Source organism: Rhinolophus sinicus, chromosome 9 (genome assembly GCF_057876585.1).
Source record: "Rhinolophus sinicus isolate RSI-liver-muscle chromosome 9, RSI-T2T, whole genome shotgun sequence".
NCBI lineage: Eukaryota > Metazoa > Chordata > Mammalia > Chiroptera > Rhinolophidae > Rhinolophus > Rhinolophus sinicus.
Genome location: NC_142509.1, coordinates 18289048 through 18305220, shown reverse-complemented (window position 1 = coordinate 18305220; position 16173 = coordinate 18289048). Strand labels below are relative to the sequence as shown.

At 51.4% G+C, this 16173-nt stretch overlaps 1 protein-coding gene across 1 annotated transcript; it reads right to left on the bottom strand.

Moving 5' to 3' along the window:
* Positions 1-11621: 11621 nt before the first annotated feature.
* On the bottom strand, positions 11622-12416 carry MIF (macrophage migration inhibitory factor). Its single transcript, XM_019719905.3, has 3 exons — positions 12196-12416; positions 11869-12041; positions 11622-11787 (listed from the first exon to the last, which is right to left on the bottom strand). The coding sequence occupies exons 1-3, from the start codon at positions 12301-12303 to the stop codon at positions 11721-11723; spliced, it is 348 nt and encodes a 115-aa protein (XP_019575464.2). The 5' UTR covers positions 12304-12416; the 3' UTR covers positions 11622-11720.
* Between the last annotated feature and the right edge of the window lie 3757 nt (positions 12417-16173).

The following is a 16173-nucleotide window of genomic DNA, read 5'->3' as shown; positions in this document are numbered from 1 at the left end:
TACTAATTACTACTACAATGATTCATTGGTTTTACTTTGGCTATTTATGAACCTTGAACAGAGGCAATTGTGAAAAAATAAACTATGTGGGGAGTGATGAGACAAGTAAAGAGTTAACAGGTGGGGCAGCTGGGGTAGCTCAGTTGGTGAGAGCCGTGGTGCTCTTAACAACAAGGTTGCGGTTTGATCCCGACATGGGCCACTGTGGGCTGCACCCTCTACAACGAGATTGAAACAACTACTCGACTTGGAGGTGATGAGTCGGGAAAAACACACTTAAAAAAAAAAAAAAAAAAGTTAACAGGAGCAGGCTTGTGGGCTAACAGGAACGAGCTAAACATTAATTGCTTGGCTCTGAATCCCCTGGCTAGCACTGCACCTGCAAGCTGACAAGCACCCTACATCCTGCATGGAAAAATATAAAACCTGAGCACTCCTTCTCATCAGAACAGCTGTCCCTATTGGGTTCTGTCCTGGCAAAACTCCCTTTTACAGAACTCTCTCTCTTTTTGACTTTCAATAAACCTTTTCTTACTCTTGTGGAGTCTCATATATTCTTTTACATTTTGTCAACAACCAGGGGTTAATTCAATGCCAAGACAGGGAGGATACAGGAAGATAATTAGTTTAACACAGTCTGTACAGAATTCTCTTGGTCTCAGAACATTTCCTCCTTGATGATAAAAATGTTACTTTTCTTCTGGTATTGGGAGGACATCTTTCACATGGTAATTTAATTTCTTGCTATTAAAAAAAAGAAGTCAAGTCAAAATGTTTTTCTTGCATTTGCTGTTTTCTAGTGTCTTTAACTCAAAATAGTCAATATTGCAGAGCAGTCTATTTTGGGGTGGTGTGTTCTAAACTCCTTCAATTATAAACACATTCACAACTGTAAACACCAGATTCCAAAGGGTGGTTTCCTCTGTGGAGGCTGAGGCGGAAGCTCCTAGTGGCTGTATTTCAGCCTGACTCAGGTGAGAAATTCACAAATATTTGTACATTATTCTTTACAACAAATGAAAACCACCATACTAACAAAAAGATCATTGCAAAAATAAAAATTAAGCCAGATAACCTTCGTCCTGGACGTGTTCCCTATGCCAGGGATTTTGCACAACATTTTATTAGCCCTCACTTTGCCCTCAGAGCAGGCGCTGCTAATAAACGTTTCTGGGGATGCTGGGATCGCTGACCACACCGCCCAGTCCCCGCCTCCTGCGTGCTGGGGCTGGGTGGACTCTTTCACATCGCCAGCTCCGGCCTCAGCCTGAGCCCTGTTTCAGGAGCCTGCTGCAAGGAGGTGGGGGTTAGTGGGCAGGTTACCTTGGCAACGAGGGCAACGGTAGCTCGGCACGCGCTGGTCCGTTAAGCTCTGATGATCAGAGTGGCCCCTGTGCCAGAGTCTTAGGCCATGTCCAGTGGAAGGAACTATGCAGGGTCCCAGAAGGAGAAGGGAGGACAGGAAAGAGCAAAGAAAAAGTAGAGGGCGGGGGGAATGGAGATGCAAGAAACAAAGTCTGGAGGCCTCCGGGCAAAGCTGACCCTATGGCATCATTCCCCAGCCTTATAAACCAAATCATTGAGTACAACTTTACTAATTTTTAGCAGGTCAATATTTTTTTTTACATACAAGATAGTGTAGGGAAAGAATGGTCAGGGGAAATGGGGAGATGGGGCATATAGAAAGAAAAGAACAAAAGCTCTTTTAACTTGAATTAAGAGCCCAGTTCTGGAGCCCAGAAGGGACCACCTCAGAGGTTGTTTTCACATGTAGTTGGAAGTCTGACCATAGCTCTTTCTGGTGCCTAAAGCTCCCTCTTAACTACGCTAAGACTTACCTTTCTTTACCTCTGGGGTTAAGGAGGGGAAAGAGGAAGGATCAGATAGATAGGGGCAATGCAAGGAAGGAATGTCAGTGGGAGGTGAGGGAGAGAACACCAGCCTGCTGAGAACTCCACGTTGGAGAAGTCTGTCATAAATACCCCAATCCGATTTCAGGGCTTCCAGGTGTGGTGGACCAAGTGCAAGATTAGGGGGTCTGGAAAAGACCCCTTTCTGTAATCCTTGTCAATAGGGAGACTTCATGTGGGACCCACTTCTTGGGTTTGACCCCCCCCATCTAGCTCATGTTTTGTTCATCCTTTGCCAGAGCGCCTTGGGGTCTCAACCGACAACCCTCAGGGAGGGTGGTGTGTTCTTCTCCCTATGACATAAGGCGAATGGCCCCTGTGCCTTTAGGGAACATTACTGCTGATCACACGGATGGGGAGATTGTTAAGCTCCAAAAGTTGTCTGAGGCTGTTTTGTCATCTGTAAAATAATCACCGCTCTCCCTCCTTCTAAGACCTTTTGAGACACAAAGTTCTTTTCAAGGGTATAGGGCCCTCAAATGTAAGGATGTGTTACAAGAAAACCCAATCCACATGGCTTGGGGAACCATTGGGGAAAGAAAGGGATGGAGCCAACTTGTTCAGACCACAACCTGCTGTTGCCATGTTCTCCTTGTTCTCCCACTTGCCAGGAGGGCCAGGTCAGCTTAATTGGCTGCCAGTCTCGTCAGCAGAACTGTTTGCTCTCGTTCTCCCTGGCTGAGTCCAGAGACCTGAATTTGAAACCTGGATCTGTCACTTACTAGCTGAGTGATCTTGGGAAAGTCATTTCAGTTCTCCGGAGGCTTAAGTAGAACTAAGATGGCCTGTGAATGAAACCATATAAACGAAGGCATTTATGGCTCCAGAAGGAGGCTGCTGCTGTGGGAAAAGAGCCCTGGCTGGGAATCTGTTAGAGACAGTTATTTTGTCACTAACTTGAATGGCCTTGGGACAAAGGACTGAAGTTATCTTGACCTCATCAATTGCCTTGTCCTCGTCCCTTATGTTACACTGTCATCTTTAACACTGTCACCATCTTCGGCCTCAGCATTAGCCTTGGCCTCAGTTTCCTCCTGTGTGCCTTGGGGATGATGATTTCTGTAGGAATCAGGAAGCTTGGGAGAAGGAAGCTATTGGGTCACATTACGTTTAAATGCATTAAGTGGGGATTCAGTTCTAGAGAGCCGCACCTGGCTTGGCATGAGAACAAAACCACAGAGAATATTAGCGACCCTATTAAGAGCTGTGATTAGAGTCTGACCCATAAGAACCAGATGACATTGTCTTGAATGAATAGTTGGAAAAAGAGGCTGAACAGAAAACCAGGCATTGTCAACACACTCAAAATGATACGGAATTCTTTTTTTTTTATAAAGCGATTATTTAGCTTGAGAAAAGAAATTATGAATTTTACAAACACACAAACTCAAAAAAAATATCCTGACTTTTTTTTCCTTAAAAGGAAATATTTTATTTATTTAACTGCTGGACACACCTTCACCTTTAAAATAGTCCTCCCTCCATGTTTTTTGACTGCAGACTCCTTGACTACCTTTTTATGGGACCATGATTTTGTAATATTTCCTGTGGAGAGAATAGATAATTCTGTCATCTTTCCTCTGGCAGTAAGCGTGTCCCCACAAGCCATTTATGCACCAAAATAGCTATAATAATTTAAGTAGACACAGGAGTGATTTCAAAGCACATAAATATATCCCACTCAACCCAGACAATAATGATCCCCCAATTTTACCTTCCGCTGTAGCCACATCCAAAATGCCCACTGCTACTCCCACAGGAGATGTGTGACAGAGGAAATTTGCAATGGAAAGAGTGGGCCTCAACCGACTTGGAAAAATATCTTCGGTGAATTTTCCAAAAGCACCTAAGAATTGAAAGCATTGCTAGGGCCCCTCCCAGGACAAACAGAGGCCTAATGCTTAAGCTCCATTACCTTTACTGTAAATCCACCTCTAAATAATTGCAGCCATGCAGGGCTCAAGGTTAGCCCCTGGAAAGTTCAACAGAAGATAGCATAAGCTTTTGAACAATCCAGAGGGGCTAGTTGACTCTTAATTTTGGCTAATTTTGTGTTCACACACAAGCTCCCCCACCCATCTCTCCCCCTTCCCCTCAATATACACAGCAGGGAGGTTCCTGAGATTTGTGCCTACCCCCAAAACCCCTCTTCTGGACAAGAAGAAGGTCCTTGGCCCTGAGCAGAGTTGTCCCTGCTGAGCCCACCATGCCCTCTGTCGCATACCATAGCTGGTCAAGCTGACCTTTGAACCACAGGCGCAATTCTTGAAAGGGCAAGGAGTGGGAGCCAGAAAAATGGATTCAGGTCCCAGACAGACCCTTCAGAACCCTGTGCCAGCTCCCCTTTGCCCTGCCTGTTCTGTAATAGAACTGTTGAAAACTCATCCACAAATATGAAAAATAACATGTCAGAAGGGGAGGGGAAATGGGAGAGAAAAAGAGCAGAAGAATTGGAAGAAAAGAGACAAGGCCACAGCTTGGAAGGGAGGGCATTGGGGTGGGGGCGACTGTCTTCCTGCTGCTGTGCCTGAGGTTGATACTGCGTTTAATTTGCTGTGTGACTGTGGGAGAGGCCTCCTACTTTATCTCTCTAAGCCTCAGTTTCCCCTTTAAACTAAGGTTTCCAATACCTACCTCACAGGGTTGTTGTGAGGATGACATGGGGCAATGTCTGGGGAAATTGCTTGGGAAGTTGGGAAGGGTCGCTTACAGAGGATCCCCTCCTATTCCTTTTGGCCAAAGGGGGAAAGTAGACCCAGAGGCCTTGACCCCGGCCTGGGCCTTGCCTGTTTGGGGAAATCACCCGGGCCTTGACTCAAAGCTAACCCTGCCCCAGGCAGAATAGCCCTGCTCACAACAGCCTCCCTTACCCTGGGGCAGGTGGAAGCCATCACAGAGAAACTCTGAGCTCTGTTGGTGGGTGCCCCAGGGCCTGGCCCTTTGGAGAAGCCTGGAAAATGGAGGATTTGCTGTTCTGGTCCAGCAAGCCTCGGCTGCCTGGAGTAGCCCATCCTCCCCTCTAGGGGGCTATAAGGAAGAGGACCAGGGGAGTCAGGGGACCAGGATAAGGGCCCCCCCAGGGGAGGAAAGTGCATATGGGAGGCCAGTCAACAGAGGTGGTGACAGGGTGGCCCAGGTAGCAAGGAGCAATGGGTCCAACTGAGCAGGGGCTACACACTGTAGGTTTACCCCAGTGTCTGGGCCCAGGATCAGGGCACCACCAGCTCCGGAGGTCCCAGCTGCAGGGCAAACAGCCGGCCAGAGCGTGCGGGCCTGCTTGCTTCCCTGGTGATTTTCCTCCCAATGATACCTGGTGCTGGCTCTTCCTCTCCTCCTCCTGTTCCCCATCGCCTCCACTTTCTCATCATATTCTGTCTCTCCAACGCTGTAAAAAACAAAAAAGCTTACCTGATAGTTGGGGGTTTGCTTCCAGCAGAGAAAATGGGTGTTGGGTTCTGGGGACAGGCCAGCTAAGGTCAGGGGAGTGAAGCCAAAGCTGGGTTGGGGGGAAGGTAAAGGGAGTGGGAATTAGGGGGATGCGGGGGTGGGAACCCGTGGGACTGACTGGGAGAGCTGCTCCTTAGCAGACGGTTGGGGGTCTGGGGTGATGGAGAGAGACCTTCACAAGCTGGGCGGCTTGCTCTGCTTCACCCCCAATATTAGAGAGGGCACTGCTGGGCACACACATGGCAAGGTTGGCCATTTCCAAGAGAGGACCCAAAGGAGTTGAACTAAACCTGACCACTTTCGTTTCCCAAACTCATGGGTCAGTGATATTGCTGTTGCTTGCTGAGCAGAGTGGCGGGTGGGACAGGGTGGGGAGTGAAAGGGCCTCCTGGGGAAGGGGAGACCTTTACTATTCTATCCACTCCCTTCGGGGCTGTGTAGGCAGTTTACATTCCCCCACCTAGGCCTTGGGAAGGGTCAGGACCCAGTGTTATTGAACTCCAAGGGCACATTGGACCCCAAACTAAGAATTCTCTCTCTACTCTCTCTACTCCCATCCTAAATGAGGTCCAAACTCAAAGTCCAAATTTGGCTCAGAGGTTCTACAAAGAGATAAAATGACAAAGATAATAAAAAAGTCAACAAAGGAATGTTATTATGAATTTCCTAGAGTGAAACTCAAATAAAAAATTAAATTCCCTGTCCTTTTAGGTTAAAGTTTGAAGAAATAAAAACTGAAAGGTCAAAGATTAAAACCCAAAGCATTCACAGAGAGCCCAGTGGTGTTAACTTCCTGTCCAAGGCTCCGTGCCCACCAAATCCACCCAGTGGGCATGGAAGGGCTGGGTCGCTCCTGAAATGGGGTCCTTCCCCACATCTCAGCATTTTAAGTAACCTGTCATGTGCTCTTTTAAAAGATCCAGAGTTACTCGGATGAGGTAGATGGCGACTGCCTCATAGGCCTGCTTACCACAAGAAAATCCCTGGGGCAGCCTGCAGGCTGCTGGGTTTTCCTAAAACCCAATGCTCAACTCCATGTAGACCCCTCTTCCTGCTGCCTGCAGACCCCAGCAGAAAACCTCTGGCAGCTGATGGAAGGAAAGTGGACAGGAAGAGTAATAGCCCAGACCCCACACATTGGGAGTCTGAGCCGATGGAGGGTCAGCTTTGAACCTGTTCGAGCATGTTGGGTGGGCCAGGAAGCAACGTCTGCATTCCTCCTCCTCTCTGAGCACGTGTGTCAGTCCTGCCTTCTCACAAACGGGCATCACCTGTCCTGGGGGCAGCCCAGTCACTGGGTCTCATTTAGGATAATTTCCAGGATGTTTAAAACCTTATAATTTCCATTTCCCTCTGTGTGTATAGTGCTGCACTCTGCCTAGTGACAGGGCGACTAAGTCTGGGCTCTGCCCAGAGGGCAGTTCCCTCTGTCCTGCGGCTCCCCACCCTTGTCAGCACATCCCGCCTGGAGCAGGTTCTCCCATGGAGGGACAGGGAGCAGCAGCTGTGCCATGTTGGTTCTTAGGACACTGGCTGTCCTCCATTGGGGGTGCTCCCAGCCTTGAGTGGTATTTGTTTCTGCAACATAGTTCCCAGTGCAGGAAGGGTCTGTCTGCTTACAATGCTGTTGGCTCACGTGTGGCTTCAAGTTGGCTCAGCTGAGACCTTAGCGGTGGTGCTTATATGGGCTCCTGACACGGGTTTCATCCTTTTTCTTCACTACACAGAGGGTACCCATTTTTATGGGATTCCAACACCCTTCCTTTTTTTTCCTTTCTCTTTGCTTTCTGGCCCAAACATTTACTTTTTCTGATCAATTCCTCTAGATTTTGTCTCTTGGGGTCTCCCATGGCCAGAGAAAGAAAAAACAGTTAATTCCAGTTTCATCACAAGCATCCATTGTTGAAACAGTCCCATGGCTCCAGAACCTGTGGCCAGCCTGGCCCTACTCGCCACTGGTCGGGCTCAGCTGAGCCTACTTGAGACCTAACCATACTCCCTTAGGGCACAAGCAGTCCCGGGACCCCACCCACAGTAACTGTGCTGTCCTAAAACACACCCTAAAATTTTCTCAGTATTTGATGCTGAACTTCTGTTTTTGAATTTGCCCATATCTTCTACAGCCAGCCTGAGAGCTGCCAGGCTCTGGTTCTTACAGTTTCTGGCAACATTGAATGGCCAACCCCTCAAGAGTGTTCTGAGTCACCTGGCTTCCTGGGGAGCGGCCTTGCCCTAACCTCTGCCCTCCTCTCCCAGCAGGAGCTTGCCTGTCCCCTGAGATGGTCTGTGGGCCTGGTCCTCTCCAGGTGTCATCAACATCTTCATCTCCGCCCAGGGTGTCTCCTGACACCTCACAGGTTTCTCTTAAGGACATTTCTCTCTCTAGCTGCTCTTGCTTTCTCTCTCTCTTTTCTTTTTTCCTTTTTAATGATAGTGGTTTTACTGTTTTATGATTTTTCAGTTACAGTTGACCTTTCTCTGTCATTTTCTATTGCTTCTGTTCTGAGAGTAAAACTGTAGCATGTTTTTCAAATCATTCCAGTTCCTTCAGGATCTCCCGAGGTAACCTGACTCCCCTGGGACAGATGGCTCCTAGCACAGGCCTTTGACCGGCCTTGCTAGCTGTTGGGTGTGGTTTCATTGAGCTGTTTTTCTATCTCAACCCAAGAAAATGGCATATTCTCTGAAGGGTCCCAATTCCTTGGAATGCTATTGTCCATTAACTAATTATCACCTTTCCGTGTGCAAGCAGGCTTCAGTCTCCCAACTCAGGGAACTAACTCTCGAGAGCTTAGGATTACTTCCAGGGTGCAGGAGGGACCCTCCACAGCCCCTGCTCTCGCAGGAACTCACCAGTCACCACTTCCTATGATGGCCCAAGATTCCCACGCAGGTGCACGCCACCCCCTCACTGCCTTTGCAGTTGAAAGTGCCTACATTGGACCTTGCTGAGAACCCCCCATCCCTGTCCTGCCTCAGAAGACGCAGCCCTCTGGAGCTGCCTTCACCACCCTGTCCCCTCACAGGTCAAGCCCCCTGGAGGCCTCCCACTGCTCCCCAAACCCCAGCAGCTGGGGCTTCCTAAGGCCTCACCTATTAAAGAAAGAACACAACTGTGAGCTTGTGACCACCCCGAAAGCCCTGCCCTGAGCTGCTAAGATCAAACCCCCAAACGGACCCTGCTAACGCAGCAGGGTAGAGCCCGTCATCAGGGCCATGAGTTCAAAGCCAACCATACAACCATAGCATCAGCTCACAGCACCAAGGCACTGTGGGGGAGCACAAACGTTCCCAGGAAGCCCCTGCACACACACCAGGCCTCCCCAAAGCTTCACAGGGGTTACTGCTGTGGACTCAAAGCTCGAAGCCATTGCACAAGAAGATGTGAATTTGAGAGGGCCTGAGTAGAACAGTTTTCTTCCAGTTCCAATCTCAGGGTCCCTGCCATAGTTGTGGCACATGTGCCAGAGGGCAGGCGGCAGCACACAGCAGAGCAGGCCCAGCGGGCCAAGCCAGGCAGTTCAGGGTGCAGAAAGGGGGCTGGGAGAACTCCTCCAGGGATGGAAATACCTCATGGAAAACATGAGGAGATGACGGGAAAGGGCCCCCCAACCCCACCAGGAACACCAGTGGCAGGAAAGTCAGGGAGGGTGGGGGTGGGCTGGGGAGAGGGCAGCAATGTGGGGTCAACCCTGGGCATGGGCTAAGGTGGGACAAGTGCTTAGAGGGATGGGGGAGTCAGGCAGCACCGTCATATGGTATGGTCTTCCCTCTGTCCTGTGTGCGTGTAATCATTTGTATCGTGAAGTATAACACACACAGAAAAATGCATAGCAGTTTAACAAATATAACACAGGCACTTGTAAGAACAGAGGAAAAAAATATCACAGCAGCACCCTGTCAACTCCCATGTGTCCTCCCCCTCCCTCCTCCCCCTCCCTCCTCCCTCCTCCCTCCTCCCAGTAGGATCACTATCCTGACTGTGATGAAAATCGTTTCCTGGCTTTCATCAGTTTTACCACCTAGGCCTGGACCTCTGAACAATGCAGTTTGGAGTTCCCTATTTTTGAACTTTAAATAAATTGTATTATCTGTATGGCTTGTGAGATTCATCCATGGTGATATTGTACCTGTAGCTTGCTCATTTCATTGCTGTGTAGAATTCTATGACATGAATATACCACAATTTGTTTATCCATTTTATTATTGATGGACTTTTGGTTGTTTCCAGATATGAGTTTCTTTGGGATACATTCCTAGGAGTGGTTTTTTATGGGTGTGTTAATCATAGCCAATACTATAGGTGGTAGTGGTATCTTATGGTGACTTTCATTGCATTTCCCTGATTTTTATCGAGATTGAACACCTTTCCCATTTAAATATACCTTTTTGTGAAGTGGTTTCTAAAGTCCTTTGCTAATTTTTTTTACTGGGTTGTCCATTACCTATTTGTAGGAGTTTTTTTTATATATGTTCTAGTTATGAGCCCTTGGTCAATAATATGAGTTGCAAACACTTCAGCATGTCTCTTCACCCTTTTTATGGTGTCATACTAATACAAGGTCAAATGTGTCCATCTTTTCCTGAGTCATACATGCTTTTTGTGTCTCATTTAAGAAATACTTAAGATGGCATTCTCTTATACAACCTTTTAAGATCTTTATGATCTTTTCTTTTTGGCTTTAAATTCATGGAGAACTAATTTTTGTGTGGGTAGAAATAAGAATTCAGCTTGCACTGAGAAGAAGTAATCCTCAGGCATCTTGATGAGCAAGCTGGCAAAGGTAGGCTGCCCCCGAGGACAGACTGCCACGAATGCTGTGATGGAAGAGAGCGAGGGAGGGTGTGGATCCCTGTGGAAAGCACCAACTGAGCTCAGCAGCCCTGGGCCTGGTTGTTCTCAAGTTGCCATAATCAAGCCTGGGCTGTGCACCCAGAGCTTTCTGCCCATGCCTGCTGGGTATTCACAGTGACACCACATAGTTGACCCAGGCGCAAGGGCAGGGCCACTGGCAGCCATCCTAAGGAAGGAGTCACTTCCCTAGGAGTCACTGCCTGTGGCTCAGGCAGGCCTGCTCGTCACTGCCAACATCAAAAGTAACAGGCTTCAAAGGCTTGGCCCAGGAAGCAACCCTTATCCCTAGTTTCCAAAACCAAATTCACTTAAATGCCATGGAATTTTAAAAATCACCTTCCAAGTAGGATGTCCTTGGCCAGATAGAAGCTGAGGAAGAACAAGGGCTATCAACAGCTCCGGGCTAACAGGAGTCCAGAGGTGAGGCCCCACCTTTACCAAGCCCCAAGGAACAGTGTTCACACAGCCCAAGGAGCCCCCTCTGTGCAAGCAGCTGAAATAAACTTGACTTCTCCCACAGAGCAGGCAGTGCAGGAAGGGCCAATCTGGTCCTTCACTTTGGGCGACACAGGTGCTGACCCTAGCTGACTAGTGCCAGTTCCAAGCAGGTGAATCCCCAATGCCAGTGGCTGGCCCTTGCTTGGCCATCTGCCTGGGCACATCAAGACTCTCACATCATTGGGTGGTGAGGCATTCCAGCCCAAGCCAACTGGCCTGTGCAAGGAGCACTTCCCAGCCAGTAGGATGGGCAACAGGGCAGCCGAGGGCCCTGGGGTCCAGGTGTTGGCACTGAAATTGCCCACCATCCTATTACTATCCTCACAAAGGAGCCCCCACACTTGACTGGAGGGATCCTCGGCCAGAGGTCTCCAGGCCCAAACAATGGGATTTTCCAGATCAAGAAACTGGTGCTAGCAGAGTGACCTGGGACGGAGCCAGGCAGGCTCTCTCCCCTCAGGGTACCCTTCGCCCAACTGGAAGATGGAGGGAAAACGGGGCAGAGAGAAAGGTCCAGGACCAGCTGATCCTCCAACCTCTCAGGCTAATCAGATTTGGAGCCCAACCCCTCCCTTCCCCCCACCTTCCCTGCCAGACCTAGCCCACGTGGTGGCCCTGCCCCTGCGGATGGGAGACTCAACTCTGGGGGGAGACTCAACTCTGGGTTCCTTCCCAGCTGTCATAAACCTGCCGTGGGAGGCTCCCATTTTAGTTTCATTCCTGGGTCTGTGGCCAGGACAGGATGCCAACCAAGACTGGGCCTTCTGCTGGGGGCGCAGGAGGGAAAAACTGAGCAAAAAGCAACACGGCAGCAGATTCTGAGGGGGCACCTCTCCCGACCTTGGTTCTCCAGTCACTGTCCCCGCCCCGTACAGATTCCTCCATAAGCCAAGGAAGTCCGAGGCAGCCGCTGTCTCTAAACCGTTTATTTCTCTCGACCGAGAGGTGGGAGCAGGGCGGGCAAATACTGCAGGCGGCAGGGCCTGGTGCAGGCGGGTCCCGGGCAGCCCTCAGGCGAAGGTGGAACTGTTCCAGCCCACGTTGGCCGCGTTCATGTCGTAGTAGTTGATGTAGACCCTGCAAGGGACAGAAGTCGAGCTGAGCTGGCCGTGCGGTCGCGGGCCGTGCGCCCCCTGCCCCCCGCGCCCCCTACCGCACCTGTCCGGGCTGATGCGCAGGCGCTCGGCCAGCACGCCACACAGCAGCTTGCTGTAGGTGCGGTTTTGCGGGCCGCCGATCTTGCCGATGCTGTGCAGGCTGCAGAGTGCACAAGGCTCAGTGGAGCCGCCGAAGGCCATGAGCTGGTCCGGAACCACGTGCACCGCGATGTACTGTGGGGAGAGGGCGCGGTCAGAGGATCCGAGCGACCTCGCCAGGCCCGGGGCGCCCCCCGTCCCTTCCCCGCCTGGAGTCGCCTCCCTTCGCCCCAGCCCGGGACCACCTCGGCCGACGGACACCCCCTCTTCCTGTTCCCTCCCGGCTGACCTGGGCCGGCTTGCCAGTGGCCTGCGCCAACTGCTGGGTGAGCTCGGAGAGGAGCCCGTCCGGCACGGAGGCGCGGGGCACGTTGGTATTCACCACGAACATCGGCATGATGGAGGGATGGCAGGAACACCGCACAGGAACGGAAATGCGCGGGACCGTAGCGGGAGAACCTGAGCTACGTGACCGACGCCCACTGCAACTTCAGGGCAGCTGCGGTCCCGCCTCCCGTGACGCAACCGCCGGCGGAGGCCCCGCCCCCGTGAGGCCGCGCCTCCCTCCTGATTGGTGACGTCGCGGCGGGCAGGACTCCGAAAGGGTGGGCCTGCCTGTCCTCCAGCGGAGGCCCGTAGCCCCGCCCGACACTTCAAAGCCTTTCTCCACTTGGCGGCCTGAAATCCGCCTGTCCCTCGTTTTTTCATCAGTCCTTTCATTTAGTTACTGATATTTACGCAGTGACCTGTATGTGCCTGGAGCTGGGACTACAATTAATAGGACAGATGGTCCCTGACCCTCCAGGGGCTCAGAGCTGGCCCAGTAGCTGAGGTCTCAGCTCATTCCATCTCACACTCACTGAGTCTCCAGGGCAACATATCCCCAAGAAGTACAGTCCTGTGTGTGTGTGTGTGTATGTATGTATGTATGTATGTATGTGAGAGAGAGAGAGAGAGAGATTGCTGTAGGTGGGAAGAAAGATGCCACAAGGGAGTCAACATCCAGCTGCCTTACCTCCACTCCCCTCTCCCTTTCAGGGTGAGTGAGGATGCTGGGAGGCTCCAAGGGGAGGGGCAGAGAGTAGGAGTTGAGGTCCAGACAGAGCTCCATGGGCCAAAGGCAGCAACAGCCTCAGAGCCGATACCCCCAAACTTGAGGTGCCCTGGGCAATTTCTCTGCAGGGCTGGAAACTTCAGCTCTTCAGGGAATCCCCACCCTAGTCAGGCCCTCTAGGGTGCCCTCTGAGAGATCCCCTGGTGAATTCTTTGTCTCTTCACTAACTGTCAGCTCAGTGGACATCTAGTGGATACCAAGCACACACGACTAAATACTGGCTGAATGAATGAATGGGTGAATGAAGACAGCCATGACACAGCAGGAAGAGGACAGCGCAGCAACTGGATTGGACCCTGGCCACACCAAAGGCCAGGGATGAACCTGCAGGCTGCAGGCCCTGTCATCACTGGGTAGAAGGGCCTATGGCTAAGTGGCCACCCCCATTCCATCTCTGAGGAGTGCCCGGTCAAGGTGCCACACTGGGGAATGGATCTCTCTCAGGTGCTGGAGGAGGCATGTTGTGTTTGGCCAAGTCCTCAGAGCTCTCTAGGAAGGTCCTGTCCTTGGTCTCTGGTAGGTGCAATCGATTAAGGTGGCATGGTACAAACTGGCCTTGATGATGGCCACTGATGTACTCCATGCCGTGTGTCATGCAGGGACTCAACTCCTGCTCCCCACCCAAGAACGCAGGATATGGTGAGGCCAAAAAGGAACACCAACAGAGCCATAGATAGGAGAATCATACTACTATATACTTGCTGGCGGCTGGGTTGGAGACACAGGAAGCAGGAGCCACACCATCCACAATCTGCCGTCCACTTCTCTGCCAACCAACCAACCCACCACCACCCCCAGCACAGCCATGGCAGTTATATCAGTGGCCAATTGTTAAACGGCAACAGCTGAATGGCTACACAGCCACAGCGGATGGCCATCTGATCACAGCTGATGGCCATCCAATAACTGAGCCAGCATCTCTTCATATGAGGCCAAGAGCCTGGAAATTGCTCTCTGGGACTTTGTCCCCACACTGTGTCTCCTGCTCAGAGGGCTCTTCTGAGTCCTAACAGCCAACTCAGCACTTCCTGCTTTTATGTCCAAATTCAAGCGCATTACTTTTCCTCCCACACCTGATTGCCTGCCAGTGAAATGTACCTCCCTCCACTGTCCCTCTTTATCCTCACTTCTCTCCACCCACCTCGTTACCACCACCTTAGTCTAAGCTAGCTGGCATCACCTTTGGCCTGGCTTGGACTCTGGAGAGAAGCCCATTTCCCTGACTCTGGCAGCAGATCTGGCCATGTAATTTCCCTTGCCCAGTGAAATGTGAATAGAAGTGACATGAGTGACTCCAGACAGAAGATTTAAGAGCTAGCACCTGTGTGGGGACAGAGCCAGGAGTGCAGTTTTCAGGCTTTCGGCCTCACGTGGAAAGGTGCTGGCTCAGGTAGTAAATGGCCAACAACTGTGATTAGATGGCCATCAGCTATGGCTAGTTGGCCGTCAGCTGTAACCAGTGAGCCACTGGCCACTAATATAACTGCCGTGACTATGCTAGCAGGAAATGGGGGCTAGCAAGCAGATGGTGGCTGAGCTAGCAAGAGTGGATTGCAGAGACGCGGATGCCGCCAGCGAGAATATAGTGATATGACTCCCCCATCTATGGCTCCGTGGGTGTTCCTTTTTGGCCTCACCATATCTTGCGTTCTTATGTGGGGAGCGGGACCAGAGACCCCACATGACACCCTGCATGACAACCTGGTTTGCTGCTGTCTGAGATAGTGAGAGTGGGTGATAAGGTGAGCCTGGCCAGCAAATACCCATAATGCTCCTCTTACTGAGCCACTGCCATTTTCAGGTTATAGTAGCACAGGGGGGACACCCCTGATCAGAACAGCCTCTGAGCCATTTGCCATCAGCTCTTACTCTCCCCCAACCTATTTCCAATAGTGAACACCAATTTTCTGTGGAGGTGCTTTGATTCCCACCTCCCCCTCTTATTAGTGTGGACATTTGGCTAACCTCTCTAAGCCTCAATTTCCCCACCTGTAATTTAGGGATGACAGCAGTGCCCACCTTACAGAGGGGCGTTGTGAGGACCAAGTGGCCTATATACTGGTGACGGTCTCCTCTGATAGAAGTGGTACTGTCACAATGCCCTGGGTGACCTCCCTGCCCACATCTTGCACCACACTCTTGTTCTCTGGTCTTGTGCACTGCCTGTGGGGGCAGAGCCCCAAAAAGCAGTTTCCAGGCTCTCGGCCTCACATAGAAAGGTGTTGGCTCAGGTAGTAAATGGCCAACTGTGATTGCATGGCCATCAGCTGTGGCTAGTTGGCCGTCAGCTGTAACCAGTGAGCCATTGGCCACAATATAACTGCTGTGGCTACGAAGAAGAGAAGAGAGAGAAAAAATGGGGCTAGCAAAAAGATGGCGGTTTGAGAAGAGAGAAAGAATGGGGGCTGGCAAGAAGATGGCGGCTGGGCTGGCAAGCGTGGATGGCGGTTTGCGGACAGTGTGTATCCAGCCTCCAGTGAGAGTATAGTGCCGCCAGAGAGAATATAGTGGTATGACTCCCCTACCTATGGCTCCGTGGGTGTTCCTTTTTGGCCTCACCATATCCTGCGTTCTTGTATGGGGAGCGGGAGCAGAGACCCCGCAGGCCTCCCTGCACGACAAATGGCGCAGCGAGCAGGGTCTCCCGCATGACACATGGCGTAGTCGGCAGGATATGGTGCCAGCCAAAGCTCTCCAAAGGACGGTGGAGCAGTTTGTGTGTATGAACACCCAGTCTGAGGAAGACCAGGAGGAGCAGCTGCCGGAGAGCTGGACCCTCGTGGAGGGGTGGGAGGACGTGGACGGTTCTCCCACCAGCACAGGAAAAGCCATGAAGCTGCTGGAGAGATGGAGCCCCGTGGAGAGGTGGAAAGATGTGGACGGTTCTCCCACCAGCACAGGAAAAGCCATGCAGCTGCTGCAGAGATGGAGCCCCGCGGAGAGGTGGAAAGATGTGGACGGTTCCCCAACCAGCACAGGCCGGAGAAAGCGAAGGTCGTTGCAGCCCTGTGGGCCGGGGAAGTTCCTGCGCATGCAGCCCGGATGCAGGACTTGTAGTCCCAGGAGGTAATGCTTGCTGAGTCCTCCGTGGGAGATGAGGGTGAGGTCAAGGTCGTCCCTCACCCCCAGGACAGCCCTGGTGAATGACTATGG

What these genes read in the sequence shown, in the direction of transcription:
- MIF (XM_019719905.3), bottom strand. Translation starts at nt 12,303, where the DNA reads ATGCCGATGTTCGTGGTGAATACCAACGTGCCCCGCGCCTCCGTGCCG. An exon ending in CCACTGGCAAGCCGGCCCAG is followed by an intron (nt 12,042 to 12,195) that starts GTCAGCCGGGAG and finishes CTCTCCCCACAG; the next exon opens with TACATCGCGGTGCACGTGGT. An exon ending in CTGCGCATCAGCCCGGACAG is followed by an intron (nt 11,788 to 11,868) that starts GTGCGGTAGGGG and finishes TGTCCCTTGCAG; the next exon opens with GGTCTACATCAACTACTACG.